A 21,978-nucleotide genomic window follows, 5' to 3' on the forward strand; every position below is an offset into this window, starting at 1 on the left:
CTGTGAGGCGTTAGAGGTGCTTTTGGTAGTAAATAAGTAAATTAATAAATAGGAATCTGATAAGGAATGCAGAAATATCTGGGTTAGGAAAATGGAACGTTCCTTCATGATACATGCACCATTTGGGTTTACTTGAGACATATCGCTGGTGATCATGATTTTTTTTTTGTTGTTGTTTGTGTGGAGTGGGCACCAGTAGCCCACTGTGAATGTGCATCACCTGCAGCCCCTGACCTTGGCTGCCTGCTCATGCACCTGCTGCTCAAGCGTGCGGCGGAGGCAGCCGACAGTGTGCCTGTGGCAGCAGCCCTGCTGAAGCTCGTGTTGGACGGCCTCACCGAGTGGCTGCCAGCAGCACCACTTGCCTGCAAGGTGCGGCCTCTCTCCCTTTGGAGCCCCAGTGAGGCAGTGTATTGCAGCAGGCTGCAGTGGGTCAACCATAGGGTAGGCCTTGATGCAAGAAAGGGGTACAGTGTGATTCATTTAATAGTGATACCAGATACAACGATGTATCTCTTATGACGGTCAAATTCTTTCCATTTATCAATTCTGCTTTTGCCCCTATGTAAAAATAAACTTATATACAATGATGAAATTATCGGCGAAAGACTGAATACAACAATAGAATTCTGGCTGCCGGGAAGGTGTTTACCACCAAAATTTAAACTCCACAAATGGACCGGCGTGGCGAAATCCATGAGGCGATGTTGCGTTTAGCCTTGGGAACGAAGCGCTATCATAGTCGCATTCTCTGAAGGGAGGAGGGAAGTGCTTGCCAGATAGCAATTCTCTATCACCCAAACATGGTTTCTGCAGTTTCCGGCTCATTTTGTGCATCCATGCACTGGGTAAAATGGTGGTGGCTAAGCACAAGGCAATATCTCTGAACCCATCCCCACTTTTGTCCTTGAGTTTCTTTTTTTTTAAGCATTAGCTTCTCTTATTGCATTCTCTCCCATTTCATGCTGTCCGCAGCACAGACGTCAGCAGTGCACCAAGATGCTGTGCACTGATAACATTGGGGAGTGTTAATCTTGTGATGATAGCTCCGGCAGGCGATGGCTCGCTCTGCAAACTTGGCAGAGTGCAAGATGATGGGCACCCTTGACAGGAGCTGTGGTGGGGATGGCTACTTCCATAGGGTAATGCATGGGTGAATATGTGGATGTGTTCTTTTGCTTTTTTTTTTGCCGGTCCAGATGTAATGGTGATCGGTTATAACGATCGGATTTTCCTTTTTTCTCAATACCATTATAAGTGGATTGTACTTATTGCACTTTGCTCAGGAGTTCAACTATAATGATGTGTTCCTACATTAGTGATGCCACACATTACAGCATGACAATTGTGTTCATGTCATGTGGGGGTCACTTACAATGACTTTTGAGAAACGTGAGGGGTTTGGGGGGAGACTTGCAGATCTGTCGTTCATCCTGAGTGGTTGCATCCTGAGTGCGTTGCGCCTGTGTTCTGCACACCACAAACGTTCTCTTCATTACTGTTGGGATCAAACTAAGGGTTGGTGTGGAACACACCGTGGTGACTGAGCAGCCGCAGCGTTCTTCCGTTGCTGGCCATTGAGGTTGTATTGGTCGCGCTTAGGTGGTGAGAGCACAGTAGAAAAATGCCTGTCTGGCTGGTCTTTCAAGAGGCAAGGTGGTCGGCCCCACCCCTGCCAGGAATTGCCGGGCTCACTTCAGTATTGTGCAGTCGCTGGACACGCTACTGTGATTGTGCTTTGGTGCGGTAGTCCGGGACTAGAAGGAGCACACACTGCTCAGAAACTGGTGGCATGTCTGCAGTCGGTGGCAGAGCTGCTGCCGTGAGTGAGGAACGTGCATGGCAGCAGACTCTGTGGGCCAGACGGAGTCTGCCGACTCCTGGTGTTGCTTTGCAGACGGTGCTGTGGGAGGCCAGCCACCTGCCAGAGAAGATGCTGACATCACACTGCTACTACTCGGGGAAGCAGGGCCAGTTGCACGTGAGTGGGACCTGCTGGAAGGGTGGTCGGGAGACTGTCGAAGGGGCTTCTCTGCGTACAGGGGACGAGGGCTGTCTTGCCTCACCAGAAGAGCCGAGACGCTGCTATGGCAATAAGTGCTCCTCATCTTGTCTATTCGGCCACTGTGGTTCTTTCGGGATGATTAATGGCCGCTTGGTTTTGACGCTGCTGGGGTATCACAGTGTTATCTTGTTACAGTGAATATTTGGATATAATGTACCAATTTATTTGCTTATTTATTTGTTGTACCCTCAAACCCAACGGCTTTACTGAGGGAAGTGGGTTGAAACAAAAAAAAAATAAGCAAACAAAAGTCACAAAAGCACATTAAGGACAATACATGAAAATAAATGATTGAAAATATCACAACAGTTTTTAGTTGTATAGAATCCAAGAAGAATGCTAAAGAAATGCATGAAATAAACAAGGAATGGTCAAGTTGTGCTATCACAATTGAAAAGACTGAACAAAAGCTGGCGAAAACGAGCGTAGTCCGAGATGAAAGCAGCGCCTGCAGGAAGATGGTTTCAGTCAGTAGGTGTGTGAGGCATAAAAGAATAAATGTTTGTGGGACAATGCATAGGACCAATCTTGTGGTCATGAGCAATAATGACTGCGTGAAGAGTTATGACGCTGGATTTTGTGGAAGACACCAACAGGTCACAGAAAAATGATAGGTGTAACGTTAACAGATCAGAAGCGGGCGGAGTGGGTGAGGGAACAAACACGGGTTAATGACATCCTAGTCGACATCAACAGGAAGAAATGGGCTCGGGCAGGGCATGTAATGCGAAGGCAAGATAGCCGCTGGTCCTTAAGGGTAACGGAGTGGATTCCGAGAGAAGGCAAGCGTAACAGGGGGCGGCAGAAAGTTAGGTGGGTGGATTAGATTAAGAAGTTTGCGAGGATACAGTGGCCGCAACTGGCGAAGGACAAGGTTAATTGGAGAGACATGGGAGAGGCCTTTGCCCTGTAAAGTCACTGAAACTCTGAAAGTACCACAATCAGCGGGTGGTGCTCGGGCACCATTGGGCTGTTGTTGCCAGAAATGGTCCAGTGCGGCGAGCGCGTCGTCTGCTAAGTGAAGAAAGTCTACCTTGCAGCTGCCTTGTTCATCGCTTTTGCGTAAAAAATAACCAATGAAGGTATTCGTGATTGACAGCTTAGATGAGATTAGGGTTTACGAAATGCTTGAAAGCCTCGTGCAGCAGCTGCGCAGCCTCTCGTTTTTTTTTTTTAGTCCATGGGTGTGCGTGGATAACACAAGAAGCAGGCTTGTCCTAACGCTTTCGTGAGAGATTCGTAAATACATGTTTTCGGGACCCGGAAAACTTTAAACCGGGTGGGCTGTGTTCATACTAGCGGACTGGGTCTCTGGTTCATACTGGCGGAGTAGTCTCTAAGCATCCGTCTGGCAGCGGCCCCATTGCTTTCCTCTGCCATTAGTGGCTCTGTGACCAGTGGTCTCCTGTGTGTTTGCGCTGTCGCTGCAGGCAGGTCTTTGTGTTTGTGTGTGCGTACTGGTTCTTGCCGCAGCTGCTGCCTCTCTCCATGGTGCAGGGCACGCCTGTCCTCTCGCTGCTGAAGCTTCTGCTTCAGCCACCCCTGGTGGCCGCCTTCGGCAGCACTGAAGAGTGAGTGCCCTTTGGCTGATTGTGCAGTGCACCACTTGGGTATTGGCCACAAAGGGATTGCTCACTGACAGCTGCATTAGGAGTGAAGTTCAGAACGGGGCCAACACACCAGCGAATTCATGTTGTCTCAAAGATTTTTTGTTAAAGGCCAACTCCGGGGGTTCCTTGAAGATTTTGAGTTGACAATTGCATCACATTCCTTGGTGACAATGAGCTCATCTGCAGCTGGCTGGAAATGGAGAGCACCTCTCACGGGCTAGTGCATCTGTCTGCCAGGTGGGGGGGCAGTGTGTTGATTGTGGAACACCAGTGGAGGAAGAAGGCCACGTGCGGAAGTTGTGTTGCGATTGTGCGGTTCAGCTGGGAGCAAGCTTTCTTTTTGTGCAAAGGCAGGGATCTGTCGGCCTAAGCTGGCCTCCAGCATATGTCAGAATTTTTTCCCATTGACGGAGGCAGTGAATTCAGCTTAAGGGAGGAAGAGGGTCTTGGAAATAAATTTTTATTAATGAAGTCACAACCATGAAATCTTCAGGGAACATGTATTTTTGCATGCTGATTCCAAATATGTAATTTAATTTTATGTACAGCTAGTTCTTGTCCACTTATGCAATATGTTAGGTAACTTTTGCCTAGAGTTTGAAAGAAATTCTCCTGCAGGGAACTTGTTAGACTGCATGCCATTGGTTTCTCTTTACATCAAGCTATGTAGTAAGGGTAAAATTTTCATCCTGCCTGTTCTAGAAGGTAAGTTGTAGGATTTTGAAATTATCAGTTTCTTCCCATCTGTGAAGTGCAAATTCAAAACCCTGAAACTCAACTTCTATGATTTTGCCCTTATTGCACAGTGTGATATCAAGAGAATGCAGTGGCATGCGTCCTAGCAAGTTTCCTGCTGCAAAATTTATTGAAAGCTGTCGGCAAAAAGTTAATTAACATACTATATAAGTGCACAAGGACTTGTTTTACATAAAATTAAATTACATATTTGGAATCAGCATGCAAAATGCATGTTTCTTGAAGATTCCATTCTTGTGGCTTCATTAACAAATTTTTTTTCTAAGACCAGCTTCCCTCTCTAAGCGATGCATTTTTCCACTTTTTGGTGCAGCAGAAGTGAACCAATTGGAGGCCAATTCCTGCAGTGTGTCAACTGAGACTTGTGTGCAACAGGTGCAGCAGAGCCCGCTGACCAGAAGCAATTGCACAGTGTTGGCTGTCATTAGCCGCTGCCCTGCTTTTACGGTGCCCTTGTGGGCATCCACACTGGAAGGGGCTTATAATGTGAAGCTGAAGAGGAGGTTACCAATATCAGTTTGCCAATATCCGTCAAGGGAAAAGTATGCAACTGCTGTATCTTACTGGTAATGGGGCAGAAATGTGGACGCTAACGTAGAGGGTTCAGCTTAAGTTAAGCGAGCTATGGAAAGAGAAATGATAGGTGTAACTTTAAGAGATCGGAAGAGGGCGGCGTGGGTGAGGGAACAAACGCGGGTTAATGACATCCTAGTTGAAATCAAGAGTAATAAATGGGCTTGGGCAGGGCATGTAATGCGAAGACAAGATAACCGCTGGCCCTTAAGGATAATAAAGTGGATTCCAAGAGAAGGCAAACGCAGCAGGGGGCGGCATAGTTAGGTGGGCGGATGAGATTAACAAGTTTGCGGGGGATACAGTGGCCGCAACTGGCAAAGGGCAGGGTTAACTGAAGAGACATGGGAGAGGTCTTTGCTCTGCAGTGGGCGTAGTCAGGCTGCTGATGATGATGATGATGGCCGCCCCTGTGGCTCAGTGGCTATGGTGCTCGGCTGCTGGCCCGAAAGACGCGGGTTCGATCCCGGCCGCGGCGGCTGAATTTCTTTGGAGGAGAAATTCGAGGCCCGTGTACTGTGCGATGTCAGTGCACGTTAAAGAACCCCAGGTGGTCGAAATTTCCGGAGCCCTCCACTACGGCATCTCTCATAGCCTTAGTCGCTTTGGGACGTTAAACCCCATAAGCCAAACCAAGCAACCATAATGATGATGAAAAGGAGGTGAAGGAGATACCCTCCATAGCCCCCAAAATGAATTCCGTTTTGTTATTTTGCTGAAAACCCAGGGTGACCCAGCTGTTCCAGCGTCTGCTGACGCTGGGCCTGCAGAACCCGTCGCGCCTGCACCTGCTGCAGTCGGTGCTGGGCTGGCTGGAGCGCAGTCCGCCGGCCGCTGGGCTGGCCTGCGCCCTGTGGCTGGCGCTGGCCTCGGCCGTGCTCACCTGCATGCAGGCCAGCAACGAGGTGAACCAGGGCAGCGACCTGGAGCCAGACTTCTCGGCCCTGGTGGCCACCCTGGCATTCCCCCTGCACCACGGCCTGCCCTCGGCCGACGCCAAGGTGTGTGCCCGATTCCCACTCTTTTGTGCACTCTCATGGGCCGATTCCAGGAGTGCAAACGTTTTCCTCCTACAGGTGACAGTTCTAGATGTATCAAGGAAAGTATGCCTCTTGTCTGGAGGAAGCTTGGTTAGTGCACATGAGACCTTGTGGAGAAGATTCTTATGTATAAATGGTGTAGAGTAACCAAGGAGTGAAATAAAGCATTAATGAGCTTTCTAAGGTGATTTGGACAAAAAGTTACCCCTGGTCAAACTTGGCACAGCAAAAGCTCATTTTGGCGACCGAGACAAAGTATTTATTTTGTTTGATTGATGAAGTAGTGGTTTAAACTTAGTATTAATGCACAGCATGTGCATTTATGTTTCTAGCACAAAAAGAATTGATGACGTTGCCTGCCTAAGTTACTCAGGCAATCAACTTTAAAGCATGGTGAGTTAGACAGGCACAGCAGTACGGTGGGGCTGAAAATTAACATGCAGAAAACCAAAGTAATGTTCAACAATCTAGCAAGGGAACAGCAGTTCGCAATTGGTGGCGAGGTGCTGGAAGTAGTAAGGGAGTATGTCTATTTAGGGCAGGTAGTGACCCTTGATCCGGATCATGAGAGGGAAATAACTAAAAGAATAACAATGGGGTGGAGCGCATATGGCAGGTGGAAGCACATGCCTGTTCATTGTAAAGAGGTTGCACTCTTTATGTTTTTGGTGCCAAATACAGGAAGAGGTAGGAGCAAAGTGCATGGAAGGCTTCATGGAGACAGCGAACACGGAATAAAATGGTGGTGCATTTCAAAACGCATCAGAACCCACACTGAACCACCAACAAGTGGGGTTTTGATGACAGGGAAGACTCGTCTCGTTATAAGCAAGCCACAGCAGAGCGTATGTCGCTGGTTACAATGCCGAATTTTGCTCTAGTTGCTAGACCTAATTACAAAGGCCAACTCCAGGGTAGTGCTTCCTTTGGTTGTTTGTTGGTTCTTAAGATTTCGCCATCTTCACCTTCTCATTCCAGGCCCTGCTTACTGCTGGCGCAGCTCAGTTCCCACAGTGGTGCATTCGCGTTCGCGTCTTGACTTTCTCCCAACCCATTGGCAGCATGTTAGAGGCATTGTACGCCGAGCTTGTGAAAACGGCCACTGCCCGTCGTTCATGTACATGACGCGTGGCGTGAGTAGTCATGAGGAGTTTCAGAATATGAACAAAACTAATGATCTCTTCTTCCGGCATACAGTTGAACCTCACTACAACGAAACTGACGGGGCGCGCGAAAAATTCCGTTGAGGCGAAAACAGCCCAAAAACACTGTCAGATTGGACCACATAGTCCCAAAACATCATTTATTTCCAAAGAAGTCGGTCAGCTTCTTCTGCTTTTTTTTTTTGCCATGAGTGCCGTGGCGCGACTTTCGCACTCGGTGAACAGTGGCATCGCGACGTCGTCATCGTGAGCACCAAAAAATCTGCGGATCACATCAAAAGCATCCATCACTTTTAGTGCAGGTGGTGGCGCTAAATCCTCCGCGTCGCTGTCATCATCCGATGATGCGTCGTTGTGGCGAACGCCCTCAATTATAGCTTCATCACTCAGCTCCTCGTGAGCTAGCACTTCACTGTCAACAGCGATGTACAGTCGCCGACCGTTTATTCGGACCTCACGGGGACCGCGGAAATGTCCGAATAAACAGGTGTCCGAAAAAACAAATTCAGAAAAAAAAGAGAAAGAAATCGTTTATTTACATGCACTGGCTGATCCCGGGCTGGCGTTGCATATGTCTCCTCGCCCAACGCCGCCTCTCCTCCTCCTCTTCTCCGTTCCTTCTTTCACCACCTCCTCTACTTGCCTCCTCCCCCACATCGTTTCGAGAGCCGTCGGGCCTCATCGCATCTGCACCGCTGCGTGCTACCACGGCGTTCTCGCGGGCTTGCTGCCACCGGCCTGGCGTTGCATAAGTCAATGCTCACGCGCGCTTCAACGAAACGTCTTGATACTGCTACTCGGGGTTCAACAGACCCCTTTCGATGACAAAACGCCGGCTGTAAGCCGCCCTAGGCTAATATCGCATCTCCAGCGCTGCGTGCTACCACGGCGCTCTCGCGGGCTTGCTGCCGGATAAACAAACAAAGTGGCTCCTGGATTGCCTTGAGATGGCTTACTAAGCTGCGGCCGGAACTGGTGTGGCGCGCCACCATGCGGCGCGCTACCGAACCACGCGGAAACGATGATGATGAGCGGGAATTTGCAGTAGCGCCACCTCGCGGGGCAGCAAGGAGGCTCAGTTCGAAACAAAAATGGCGTTGAGCGAAGTGAACCGCGCGTCGGTGAGCGTCGGTGCGGCAAGTGCTGCCGGTCGAGTTGGCTCAAGGAGTGTCCGAAAAATCAAACGAGAGGCTGCAAGATGTCCGAACTTTCGGCAGTTGTTATACATTACGGTCTATGGGGAGAGTGGCGGTGCCACGAAGCAGTCTGAATAATCGAGCATGTCCGAATTTTTGGAGTCCGAAAAATCAGTCGGCGACTGTAATCATTGATGTGAACATCGGCCGGCACATCTCTGGAGTCCTGAAGGGCTGCCCATGCCGCATTGGCCTCTTTGGAGGGTGGAGCAATTGTACTGCAGCCTTCCTCGTCCGACGTGGAGTTCGCTGCCAGTTGAGCATCGGAGTGAAAGCCGGCGTGCACAAAACAGTTGTACATGATACTGCGACTGGTTGCCGTCCATGCTGCTGAGACCATCTGTACAGCTATGTACAAATCCGCTTTGATTGCTCGACCGGTGCCGATGTTTAACACCAGCCTCTGAATCAGTCGCTTTCGATAAGCGCTTTTAACGCTATTGATAATACCTTGATCCAGCGGCTGGATTAAAGCCGTGCAATTCGTCGGGAAGAATATGCGCCGAGCAATTGTCGGTGAGCAAACAAACCGTACATTTCTTTGCCGTCATGTTACGGTCGAAAGCGGTTAGCCACTCTTTGAAAACGGCCCGTGTCATCCAAGATTTCTTATTGGCAACATATCTGACGGGCAGGCGCTTGTCAGACCCATCCATGTTGCAGCACAGGAGCACATTCACACGCTTTTTGCTATGCTTCCCTCCGCTGCATGGCTGGCCCTTCATGTGAAGCGTCTTGGAGGGGAGGAGCTCGAAGAAAAGTCCCATTTCATCGGCATTGTATATGTCTGATGTGGCATATTTCTCCATTAATTCCGGCACAGTAGCTGATGCCCAAGCAGATGCAGCGTCGGCGTCTGAAGAGGCCGACTCGCCACACAGCACTTTAGCGACGATTTCATGCCTGGCCTTAAAACGGGTCAGCCACCCTGAGCTGCCATTGAAATCATTGATGCCCAGCATATAGGCATAGCCAAGCGTCTTTTGCTGCAGCATGTTTCCGCTGACTGGCATCTTCTTTGCGCATACGTCGAGGAACCACATGTAGAGAGCCTTCTCAAGGTCCTCGTGAGCAGCTTGCGTCAGCTTTTTCCGCTTCGCGGATGTCCCCGAAGGTAGAGCTTGCTCTATCGCGTCTTTCGGCTTCAAGATCGTTGACAGCGTGCTCTGTGAGATGCCGAAATCCGCTGCAACATCTCCCTTTTTCCTGCCGCTGGATGCCGCGCTGATAATAGCGAGAGGAACTTCCGCTTCCTAGATGAAGTCGCCATGCTCGCATTCATTACAGCGCACTAGCAGCACAAGCACGAGTGAAAAAAACTAGGGCAATCGCGCTGCTGTTGCCAGGCTGCTGCGTCCTTTGGCAACAGATTGGTTTAAAAGAACTTTTTGTTGGGCTAGATGGTGCATGTTGTAAGAAAAAGAACAGTAGCGCAACCAAGACGAACTCTTGTGTTAGTCTTGGTTGCGCTACTGTTCTTTTTCTTACAACAGATTGGTTGCGGCTCTGGATTGGAAGAAAACGGGAGCTTGCCCCCGCGCCTTGTCGCAAGGCAGCCAGCCCGATTGTCATCAACACCAAGCTATGGCGGTGATCATGTGCGTTTGAGTGAGTGGATTAATTGGGTCCAGCGAATGTTTAGCAAAACAAAGCAGCGTGGGCCTATGGTAGTACATAGATGGGCGGCGATATGCTTGTTTTATTGTAAGATAGATTTTTAAATTGAGCTTCGCATAGCAAAAATTTCGTTGAAGCAGAAACGCGCCCCAAAAATGACTTGTTGTAATGAGAAATTTGTTCCATTAACTTTCTATGGCGAGCTGACACAGAATTGGAAATATTTCGTTGAAGCGAAAATTTCATTGAAGCGACGTTCGTTGTAGCCGGGGTTCGACTGTATTGGCAACAATGTGGTTTTTTCTCAGAAATTTGATTTCCTAGCCTGCCCGATTTCTAGGACGTTCTTGTGGTCCTAGAGGGTCGAAAAATTGGTCGCCAACTGTAATATTCAAAGTGTGTGCTTCTCAAGGAAAAATTGTGTAGCATATTTCATGATTGTGTCCCATCTTGATTGTACAGCATAAAACTGACAGATCTTAATTTCTTTTTGCCTTGGTGCGATACATAATTGTGTAGCACAGCTTCATCATGCTGAAACATTTGCAGCATTGCTTGCTAATGTACGAGGCTTGGAAACCAAAGTGAGCTCCCCATTTTTTCATTCTGATGCTAGGAGCTCAGGAAATTAAAAGCTGTGTGCTTCCAGAGTGCTTCTGAGTGAACACTTTGTTGTCCCAAAGAGCTACATGCAGTAAAATTTGATGCTCTAGAGTGCACCTGAATCAGTGTTCCAGTGCTCCGAAGGGCTCCAAACAAATATTGAAATAGGAATTTGCCAGTAACATCACTGGTAATTCGTTGATGGCTGCTATGACTAATTGGTGCCGTCTTCATCGAGTCATGTGAGTGTCGTACATTCAAGAGTTGTGGCTAGCTGCAGAGAGGCTGTCTCTTGTGGGCCAGACTGTGTGGCTCATCCGGTGTGTGCCTTGCAGCTGCGCAAGGCGGTGACTCGCAGGTGGCTGCAGCTGTACCGGGCGTTTTCATGCGCGGCAGTGCTGGTGCCCAACGTGTCTCCAAACAGCATCTGCCACGAGACCTGGCGTCGCCTCGGCCCTGCCCTCACCGAACAGCTGAAGCAGGTGGGTCATGAGGCCTCTGATCAAGCTGGAGGCCCTGGAAACATAAGGCGGGAGCGTGGTCTCGGAAAAAAATTCTCTATTTATGTTGTCGCAGTGAAGAAATCTTCAGGAACATGTATTTTTTCGTGCCGATTCTAAATATGTCATTTAATTTCATGTGAAACATTTCCTTGAGCACTTATGTGATTGTTGAGTAAGTTTTTCGTGAAGAACTTTCAAGAATCATTTATGCAGGAAAATTGCTGCAATGTATGTCATGGGTTCCCATGATATGAAAGGATGCAGTAAGGGTAAAAGTATTATCCTGCCTATCATAGCACTCTAGTTATAAGTAGGGCTGTGGGAATATTCGAAATTTCGAATGCAAATCACCTGTGTTTTATATTCGATTCGTATTCTAGAATTCTTGGATATTTGAAAATTCCAGAATACAGTCAAACCCCGTTACAACGAACTTCAGGGGACCGCGGGAAAACGTTCGTTATTCTGAAAGGTCATTATAGTGAAAGCCCAAAAATTAGCCATAACAATAGCATTACAGTAACGCAAACGTTCTACCTTTGAAACGGTACCTCCTTGATCTCGTTTCTCACACAATGCACACGTGATCGTCGGACAAGGCACATTTATTTGAAATAGTCCATGATCGTCTTCTGACGGGTGCAGCAGAGACTCTGCAGAACGAACGATTCCAGACCGTCCGCATTCTTATGCACGCCTTCGGTCGCTGTGCCGCTTTTGGCTATAAATATGCGGAGTTTTCGCAAGCAGTCCAACACATCTGTGGCCGACACGGACTCGTCGCGGACTTCGGGTGCTGCCGTAACGTCATCGTCCATGTCGTCGCTGCATTCCTCATCTTGAGTCGCCGTGCCCTGGACGCTCTGCAGTATGTCACCAGTGGTAAGCTCCGCTGAGGTCCACGTCGCCTCGTCACACTGGACATAGTCGTCAAATGTGACTGAAGGATCGATGGCTAGCTGCTCGGCCACCTCGCTCCAAAGCTCGCTCGAACTGTCCTCCGCTGCCGGTTCATCGGTTTGTGGTTGGCCATCTGTGATCGTCAGGCCGGCCTTCTTCCAGCAGTTTTGGATGGTGGTGGACGTGACGCTCCACCATGCGCCTGTCAGCATTTCCGCAGCCTGTAGGACGTTGATGGCTGTCGAGCGCTGCAGGCGCAGGTTGATGAGCAGCCGCTGAACAAGGCGCTTCCGGAAGTGCGACTTCACGCTCCTTATTATTCCTTGGTCCAGTGGCTGAAGTACTGACGTGCAGTTCGGCGGCAGATACTCGAGACGCACATTCGTGAGCCGTATGTTGACAATGTGCGCCGAGCAATTGTCGACAATCATCAAAATGTGCCTCCCCTCCTTCCTCATCTTCTCGTTTACCGTCAGCAGCCACTCGGAAAAGAGCTCGCGGGTCATCCAGGCATGCTGATTCGCCCTATAATGGCACGGCAGCGACACTACATTTTTCATGCAGCGCGGCTTCGAAAACCTCCCGATCACCAGAGGCTTCAACTTTTCAGTGCCATCTGCATTGCAGCAATACAGCATGGTGACGCGAAGCTTCGACTTTTTGCCGCCTCTGCACTGTTCTCCTTTAAAATGCATTGTCTTGTCCGGGAGCAGCTGATAAAAGCAGGCAGTCTCGTCTGCATTAAAAACATTAGCTGCTGCGTAAGACTTGACCATTTCGTGGAAGCTTTCCTCCCTCCACGTGGCTGCTGCTGCTTCATCTGCTGCCTTCTCCTCGCCAGACACAGACTGCCAGGTTACGCCGTTTCGTTGGCGAAAACGGTGGAGCCAGCCAGAAGACGCTTCGAAGCCGGTAACCTCAAGAATTGCAGCGAACTGCCGCGCCTTCTCCTGCAGCATTGGGCCTGACACGGGCACATTCTGTGCTCTCACGTCTTTAAACCAAGTCAGCACTGCTGCGTCAATATTCTGGAAATCGCCAAGCCGCAGTCGCTTCCTTGATGGGGTAAGCTGAGATTCTTGCTGGTGCCTAAAGATTTTCTCTTTATCTTTGAGAATCGTGGCGATCGTCGACCGCGCCACTCCACGTTCTTTAGCCACGACGGATTGCTTCTTCCCGTCTTCTATCTCGCGAAGAATGCCTACTTTCTCACTCAAAGAAAACTGCTTTCGCTTCTTCCGCGTGGTTGGAGTTGTTGAGCTCATGGCAACGCGATCGCCGGCACGCACTTCGAACACAATAAAAACCAGAAGAAAAACAAGATGGACAGGCCTGACACGGGTGACAGCACGCGAACAACTGAAAAAACAAGCAAGAAAAACGTGATGCGTACCGCAACGGAGAAGGAAAAAAAAAAAGTCTCCGCCCGCATGTTTCTCCTCCCGCGCCATCTCAGGTTTTTGCGGGAAGCAAATTGCAAGGCGCCTGCTCTTCGCACTGCGTCGTCTGCTAGCTTGGAGCTCCGGCTGCCGTGACGGATACACTGAAATCTAAGAATCCTCGCATTTTGGGATATGAGTTCGTAGTACTGAGGTGTTGTTAACATGACATGGAAATTAAATAACGATCGTTATTCTGAAATGTTCGTTATTCTGAAGTTCGTAGTAGTGAAATATTTTTACATTTGAAACTATAAGCAGTCGGCATGGGATTTCTTAAAAGTTCGTTAATCTGAAATGTTCGTTAATGTGGTGTTCGTTGTAACGGGATTTGACTGTACTCGCGATCATGTACCACGCTGGCATTCATAAATTAGACCGTGGTAAATCCAGAATATCTGGCCCATTTGTCTTACGATGGAGTTTAAAGTGCCAGGAAAATCAGTACAAAGGTCCTGTTCCCTTTTTCGCCGTCGTTTATCTCGTGTCGACCAATTGCATTCCAATGCCATTAGGCTTCACCTTGTACGAAATTCGGCAAGAGGGCGTTTCCACATATCAAGAGGGCGTTTCCACATATCACATGTGCTGTGAACTAGATGGCCGACGACCCGCTTCAAACAACGCAGTGCAAAGCGTGCTGTTTTTTTTATCCTTATGCTTCCGTAATATGTTACATACTTAAAACAGTAGAATCTTGATGATATGATTACGATTGATCTGAACTTTGAGATGGTACGAAGTGTCCTGGACAGTGTACATTCTACAGAATGCATTACGATTAAGCATTATACGAACAATTTTGCAAGCCAGCAGCACGCATGATATGAACATGCAACCAACCACCCGCACATGCAAGCGAGCCCACGCAGAGGGTACCAGCTGCTGCCGTTGGCCCTTTCTACTCCCCTCCGTTTCGCTAGTCTCAACGAGCTCGCGCTACAACGTGTTGCCTGTAGCATCCCAACGAGTCAGGGTGAGTCACATGCCCAACAGTGCTACAGCACTTACCTGCTGGCTGTACATTGGCCTATCTGGGAGCTGCTGGCGAGGAGGCCGCTGGCTGCGCCTGTCCATTTTCCTTGTTCGTCTTTGCAGTGTCCGTTTCGCCAAGTGTAGCGTGGTCTGCCCAAACATGACAAAGACACAAGCTGTGCAAGCGTTCGCTTTTGACATGTTGCAGAAGCGGAAGACTCTTTCTTTTAAGCAGAAGCTTGATGCACTCAAGAAGGTCGACAAAAACCCACCGAAGAAACATGTCGACTTGGCAAAAGAGTTAGTGCTGGCACCGTTGATGCTCCGCACCATTTTTGGGCGGCAGCGAGGTGTTACTTTGAAGAACGCTCAGAACTTCGATGTCAGCGTGAAGCAGGCAAAGACGGTGATGCATGTTAAGCTAAAAGAGATCCTGCTGACATGGTTTTGTGAAGTCACAGTGGCCGGCATCTATGTGGACAGGAAGGTACTGCGAGAAAAGTCTGGCAACATCGCACTTTCTCTTGGAATTGAAGGTTTCCAGGCTTCTGGGGGATGGCTGCACAGATTTAAAGAGAGGCACGGACTTCTGTACAGTTGTCTGTGGTGAAGGAAAGAAAGTGTACGAGTCAGCTGTCGACGATTGGCTGAACACGCTGCTGGCTCTGATTTCAGGGTACGCGCCGCGCAACATATTTAATTTTGACAAGGCGGGCCTCTTCTACAATCTGCAACTGGAGAGGACTTTGTGCGGGAAAGGCCAGGCATGCCAGGGCGGCAAGAAAAGCAAGGAACGAGTGACAGTGCTTTCTTTGCTGCAACGTTGACGGCTCGGAGAAGCTGCAGCTTACAATCATAGCAAGTCCAAGTAGCCAAGGTGCTTCTGATCAGAAGGACGTTTGCTTGTTTCAGCTTATCTCCACTAATTTCAGCTTATCTCCACAACTTCTTCTACATTTATTTATTTGTTTTTTTTTCCCATTTGTGGAGAGCCTGCATACTTGACAGAATGTGATAGAAGACTGGTTCAACATTCGCTGTATTTCTGAATGTCTGCTAGGTGCCATGACAGTCTTAGAATATTTTTTCCCTGAACATAAACCTTTAGTAGCTATTTTTTGTTGGGTAGTGGGCATAGATGTGTAGATTACGAATCAAATATTACTACCCAAGATTTCACAATTAATCAAACACCTCAACAGCTAAGATTGTCATTATATTTAGTGTTGCTCTGGGAGTGCACCAAAACACACGGGGTCATAATGGACAGAACAGCTGTGAAGAAATATGTTCCACAAGTTCAGCAACAGCTCAGAAAAGGAGTATAAAGAAAAAGGCTTTCAAAGTTGAGCACCGTATTCGCGTCTTTAGGAGGCCCCAGGGTTTTAGCCCTTGGCGACCTTTTGAATGTAGCATTGCTTGGCTGCCTGGCCCTTTGCCTGGGTTTCTTTTGATGAGTGCTTTCTCTGTGTGGTGTCCTTTTCAGCTGCTGTGGTAGGTTGCTGTGTGCCAAGAAAAGTGCCCAAAAGAGCTTCCATGATGCCTATTGTGCGTTTCCATCAGCTGTGAAGCCACTTTCCGCAGGTGCGCTACCAGTGGCGCCTGGAATGCTCGAATGTGTCCATGACACCCTCCATGAAAAGTTCACTCGCAGCAGCCCAAGGAGAGAGGTCTTCTTGCTATTCTTGGTCATTGGTGGTCTTTTCTTGCGGCTTTCGTAGCAATATGCGGTTTCGCACTTCTTTGCGAAGGAGGGCGGTCCATTAGTCTCCAAAAGTTGAGATTATACTCATTGTTTCATGTGATGTGCAGCGCTACCATGGTTGATGAAATAATTGTTTTGTAGTACGCATCTTCCTTCCACAGCTGTATGCTGACCTCTGGGTAGCCGCTGTGGAATGACGTTGACCCAGCACAGTGCTGTCGTGCACCAGGGCAGCTGAGGAATGGCCTCTCTTTTCCTATGCAGGACGTGGGCTATGTGGACGCTGTGTGTGACCTACTAGCAGCCGCAGGCCCATCCCAGAATTTGTCAGCCAGCAGTGAGTGTGTCCCATTTTTTTTTTGCTTCATGTCATACAGTGCAGTCCACTTATCACAGTATTGAGAAAACTGGAAAATTCAGTCGTTATTTATTTATTTATTTATTGAATACTGCGGACATGCTGTATGTCCAAGCAGGAGAGGGAAATACATACAGGAGGGAAAAGCAAAACAGGTGCGATAGTAACGAACGATATAAATACAACAAAACAAGCAACGCAAAAGTACAATTGAGAACGCGGTTACAGCACAGCTACTAAACCAGCAGTGAAAATCAAGAATGATTACAAAACAACGGAGAGTTCTCCGGTAGAGCATTCCATTGAGAAACTGTGCTCGGAAAAAAAGAAAACTTGTAGGCATCTGTGCGTGCAAAAATAGGTTTCAGGCTAAGGGCATGCTTATGGCGCGAGGCTCGTGTGGAATCATTAACGATGTAATTTTCAGGTGGGATACCAAGTCGAGAAAAGTATAATGAATGAAGGAAGTTGAGACGGGCTTTCTTCCTTCTATCTGCCAGTGGTTCTAAGTCTGCGAGTTTCAACATGGCGGAAGGAGAGTCTAGGCGCCTGTAACGGTTGTAAATGAATCGTGCCGCAAGACGTTGCATTCTTTCTAGTTTTTGGATGTCATCTACCGTGTAGGGGTCCCATACAATGCAGGCATATTCGAGACTGGGCCTTAGAATAGATTTATATGCTTTCAGTCTTAGGGCACTAGGGCAACCGCTCATCGGAAGCTTCAGAAATGCTAGCTTTTTGCGGGTGGAGGAGCATATATTTTCGATGTGTTTCGTCCATTTGAGCCGTGACGTTATTGTGACACCTAGATACTTATATTCTTTTACAGCTCTGATTGCAATGTTATTAATGTTGTATAAAAAATTATGTTGCGTGGTCTTTTTACAGACGCAAAGAGAAACTGTTTTGTCAAAGTTAATAACCATTTCCCATTCATTACACCATTTAGCTGAATATTGTAGATTTGCATTCAAAGTAAGCTGGTCAGACACAGATTTGATAGACTTAAATATAATACAATCATCCGCAAACAGCTTTACGGACACACAGGGATCGAGAGCTTCTGGGAGATCGTTTATATAGATATTGAATAGTACTGGACCCAGAACCGATCCCTGAGGCACACCTGAGTAAACCTCTAAGAATCGAGAGGTGGCTCCATCGATGTCGACAAACTGCTTTCGCTTTGATAAGTATGATGTGACCCAATTTATTATTTGATCCGGAATGCCTAATAATTTCATTTTTATTACTAGTTTATTATGAGGTACTCTATCTAAAGCTTTAGAATAATCTAAAAAAATCATGTCGACCTGGCCACCGCAATCAAGCACTTTAGCAAGTTCATCTACAGTGACCACTAGCTGTGTTGTAGTTGAGAATCCTCGACGGAAGCCATGTTGCGCTTTGGTCATTATTCCCGTGTGGTCTAAATAATTATTGAGGTATTTGGTGAGTACGTGTTCTAGCACTTTGCAGGAGGTGGAAATCAATGAAATAGGGCGGTAATTACCAACTTGTAGTCGGCTGCCGCTTTTAAAAACTGGAACCACGCGAGAAATTTTCCATTCATCTGGTACTGTACCCGACTCAAGAGACTTATTAAATATTATTATCAAAAACTTGGCTAGTATTTCAGCGTACATTTTAAGAAAGGTAGTGGGAATATTATCGGGGCCGGGGGATTTCTTGGGGTCTAGCCGCAGGAGTAGTTCTACTATTCCTTCTCTGCTAATAGTGACACTTCTTTCGAGACTGTTCAGACAACGATCGTTTAACGGAGTGTTAGATTTAGTGAAAACGCTTTGGAAATAAGTATTAAAAGCATCAGCTATCTCCTTTTTATCTGTAACGGTAGAATCATTGACGGTAATCTTGTCAAGTTTTCTACTTCCTTTGTTTGAGAGAAACTGCCAAAATTTACTGGGATTTTCAGTCACGAAACGACCAAGCGTCTCACCAAAGTAGCGCTGTCTTGATTCTTGTAACTGTGAAGCAAGGGTAGCTTTTAGACTGCTAATGACAGAAATGGCAGTGCTTTTCTGTCTCCGATATCGTTTCAGCTTACGTTTAACGTGAATTATATCTCTGGTTATCCAGGGGCTTCTCCTATCTACCTTCTTTTTTCTATCTGGAACAAAGTTATGCAGACAGAAGTGACAGAGAGTCCTAAACCTTACCCAAAGTGCATTAGCGTCACCACTATCGAATGATTGCAATGAATCTTCTAAATAGGAAACAATGGTAGAATGATCCGCTAAAGCAAAATTTTTTACCGTTACGATCCTAGAAGCAATCTTCAGGGATTGGCGTGGTAGTGAGCAATAAAAAAATACCAATTTATGGTCCGAGATTCCATCATGCACTTCGGTAGTACAGTTTGTTATGCTATTTGGACAGAGGATTAGATCTAACACTGAAGCTGATGATTCAGTTACACGAGTGGGGGCTAGAACCACCTGCTTAAGATTATAAGCTAACAGCATGTCCAGGAGAGTGTCTGCACTTGGTACTTCATGTGTGCCAGCAGTCAGCGATTCCCAGTCAACATGTGGAAGATTAAAATCACCTTCTATTATCATGTTATCTCTTCGGTATCTACCTAGCTGATCGTAAAGTTTTAACATAAAGTCATGGTGAACTCCGGGCGCCCGGTAGACACCAACGATAACAATAGGATTACCACAAAAGTCAATTTGGCACAGCACACTTTCATGGTCACTGTCGATGGGAGGCAGAGCATGAGATGATAATCCATATTTAACCAGAATCGCAACTCCGCCTCCCCTCGATAAGCGATCCCTACGGTAAGCAGTGTAAGAAGGTGGGAAAATGCAACTGTCAAGCACATGAGGCTGCAGCCAAGTTTCAGAGATAACCACTACATGGGGATCGTAAGAAAGTAAAGCATGCTCAAGAAGTTCCTGCTTATTGCACACACTCCGCGCATTCAAACAAATAAGGCGAAAATCTTTCTGCTCAGTCAACTCGTTATCAAGGCGTCATGGCTCTTCCGGCTGCTTCGTGCTACGCAACAGCACCCTGCAGTTCTTTTCATCGTCCCACGCGTAAAGATCATCGTTTATCAGCAGTTTGTCATGAACCAGCTTTGCTTTATCGTTAGGGCGACGATCGTCTTCAAAGGACAGCCACAATTTCTTTCTTTTCTGTTGTGTGACGTATGAGTAATCGTGCGACACCGACACCCCAGAATCCTTGAGCTTGGAGCAGTTTTGAAATATTGCATGCTTTTCGTTGTAGTTAAACACGCGAAAAATTACTGGACGAGGGCTATCCATATGGGGTTTGCCAATTCGGTGGATCCGTTCAACTGTGCTCACCGAGACGCCTAGTTTATCTTGACATACTTTTTGGAGGACTTTTTCTTCTAAATCAGCTCTCGTTTCTTTTGGGCTTTCTTTTACACCAAACACTACAACGTTGTTCCGGCGAGCGCGGTCCTCGTAATCCACCATCTTCTTGCTTTGCGCTGCCAAGGCTTTTTGCAAATGCTTTACCGATTCCTCAAGTTGCCGTATCCTTCCTTCGTTAGCTTTGCATAATTCCAGAACCTCGTCTAGCTTTGTTAGCTTTGAGTTTATCTCAGAAAGGGTTGCATCGCGACTCTCGTTGCTTGCCTTCATTTCCTGCAATTCTTCCAGGATTAAGCTTAATGTTTCCTTCTGTCCGGGACCTGGATTAGGCTCAACATCCCCGCACACAAGAATCAAGAGAATCAAGAGAAGAATCAATAATCGGTTATAACCGATTATTGTTATACCTGGACTATCAAAAGAAGAGGGAAAAAAAATAAAGCACCCATTTATTCCGCTATGCACTTGGGTATCTCCATGCATGTTGCCACTGCTACCAATGCTCCTGCCAAGGGCGCACAGCATCTTAGTGGGCTGCCAAGGTCTGCTTTGTGGACAGCACGAAATGGAAGGGTACACCAAGAAAACCTAATGCTTTAAGGAACAAAAAAAATTACTCTCAACGACAACAGTGGCGAGGGGTCAACCTTGTGCTTATTTGCCTCCATTCTTACCCAGTTCACCAATGCACAAACGGGCGGAAACTGCATTTGTGTTGTTAAAGGTGTTGAGACATCAAGTTTGGAGGGCATAAAAAGCTTGTTACGGGCTTCTTCTGTAATGTAAGGTCACACTTGGTGAAGGTTTGAATTGAAAAACGCTGAATATATATTTTAAGGGGGGGACGAGGGTCTTAAAACTGACCTTTTTATTTGTGGATAGACTCTGATGAAATTTTGCACACAGATGTGTTTTTCTCTTCTGATTTCAAAAATATAGTCATAATTAAGCTGGTGGTCGTAGATCAAAAGTTACCTTAAATTCTAGAGTGTAATTAGGTAATTTCTTACGCAGCTTTAATGAACTTTCTCATTGCATTTTGTTGCTTTTAATTACATGAATTGATAGCCAGAGAGTTCCCATACCCGATGACATTCTTATTTTTTTGTTTAGGCCACATATAAATAGCAATTTACAATTAGCTTAACGAGTTGCAGTGACAAATACTGCGACCTTTTACTCTCGACATAGTATGTCAGGATGACATGCCTTTAGAGAAAAACGAAGAATGTCATCGGGTATGGGAACTCTCTGGCTATCAATGCATGTAAATAAAAGCAACAAAATGCAATGAGAGAGTTTATTAAACCTGCGTAAGAAATTATTTAATTACATTCTAGACTTTTCAACATTTAAGACCACCAGCTCAATTAAAATTGAGCTGGTGGTCTCAATGGAGCTGGTGGTCTGGTGGTCAGATTTCAAATTGAAAATTTGAAATCTGGAGAGAACAATGCACCTGTGTGCAAAATTTCATGAGATTCCAGCTGTAAATAAAAAAAGTTAGTTTTAAGACCCTCGTCCCCCCTTAAGCAATTGCAGCAGGATTCGTCCCGAAATAGCGTGGGTAAGAGCAAAGGTGGCGGTTGATGCATGCATTAAAGCTGTGTAAGAAATTACCTAATTACATTCTAGACTTTGTAAGATCTAAGACCACCAGCTCAGTTATGATTACATATTTGAAATCGGAAGATAAAAACGCATCTGGGTGCAATATTTCATGAGACTCTGGCCATAAATAAAAAAGTTAGTTCTAAGGCCCTCGTCCCCCCTTAATTCAGCTCCAAAGAGTTCTTAAATGTACTTTCTCATGATTGAGACGTTTCATTATAATTGCTGATGTAGAGCCTTGGGAACTGATATCAGTGAAAGCAGTGGCACCACATCACGGCACAGTAACGTGACATACTATCAATGGCGACACGCAACATCGGCCAGGTGCTTTGTTGCAACTATATGCGGTCGCTGACACACCAGCTGTCACCAACATTCCCACCGGTCGTCATACAAAGCGGGGCGTGCATATTTTTCTGTCATATAATCAAGGCTTTTAACCAATGGGAGATTCGCCGGGCTCACGTCAATTGTTCATAAAATGCGG

The 21,978-nt window shown here is 47.0% G+C and overlaps 1 protein-coding gene across 5 annotated transcripts in view; it reads left to right on the forward strand.

The window, feature by feature from the left end:
- The window catches only part of LOC149345277 (uncharacterized), a 215,048-nt gene that overhangs the window by 67,072 nt on the left and 125,998 nt on the right, over positions 1-21,978 (forward strand). For all 5 annotated transcript variants that reach the window (XM_089546559.1, XM_089546560.1, XM_089546561.1 and 2 more), the window contains exons 13-18: positions 227-372; positions 1,898-1,981; positions 3,563-3,636; positions 5,732-6,005; positions 10,959-11,105; positions 16,410-16,482. In XM_089546559.1, the coding sequence (XP_089402685.1) occupies positions 227-372; positions 1,898-1,981; positions 3,563-3,636; positions 5,732-6,005; positions 10,959-11,105; positions 16,410-16,482 (798 nt within the window). The remainder of the gene's footprint in view (positions 1-226; positions 373-1,897; positions 1,982-3,562; positions 3,637-5,731; positions 6,006-10,958; positions 11,106-16,409; positions 16,483-21,978) is intronic.

This window comes from Amblyomma mixtum, chromosome 5, assembly GCF_055824585.1.
Source record: "Amblyomma mixtum isolate Tamu chromosome 5, ASM5582458v1, whole genome shotgun sequence".
In the NCBI taxonomy this organism is placed as follows: Eukaryota; Metazoa; Arthropoda; class Arachnida; order Ixodida; family Ixodidae; genus Amblyomma; species Amblyomma mixtum.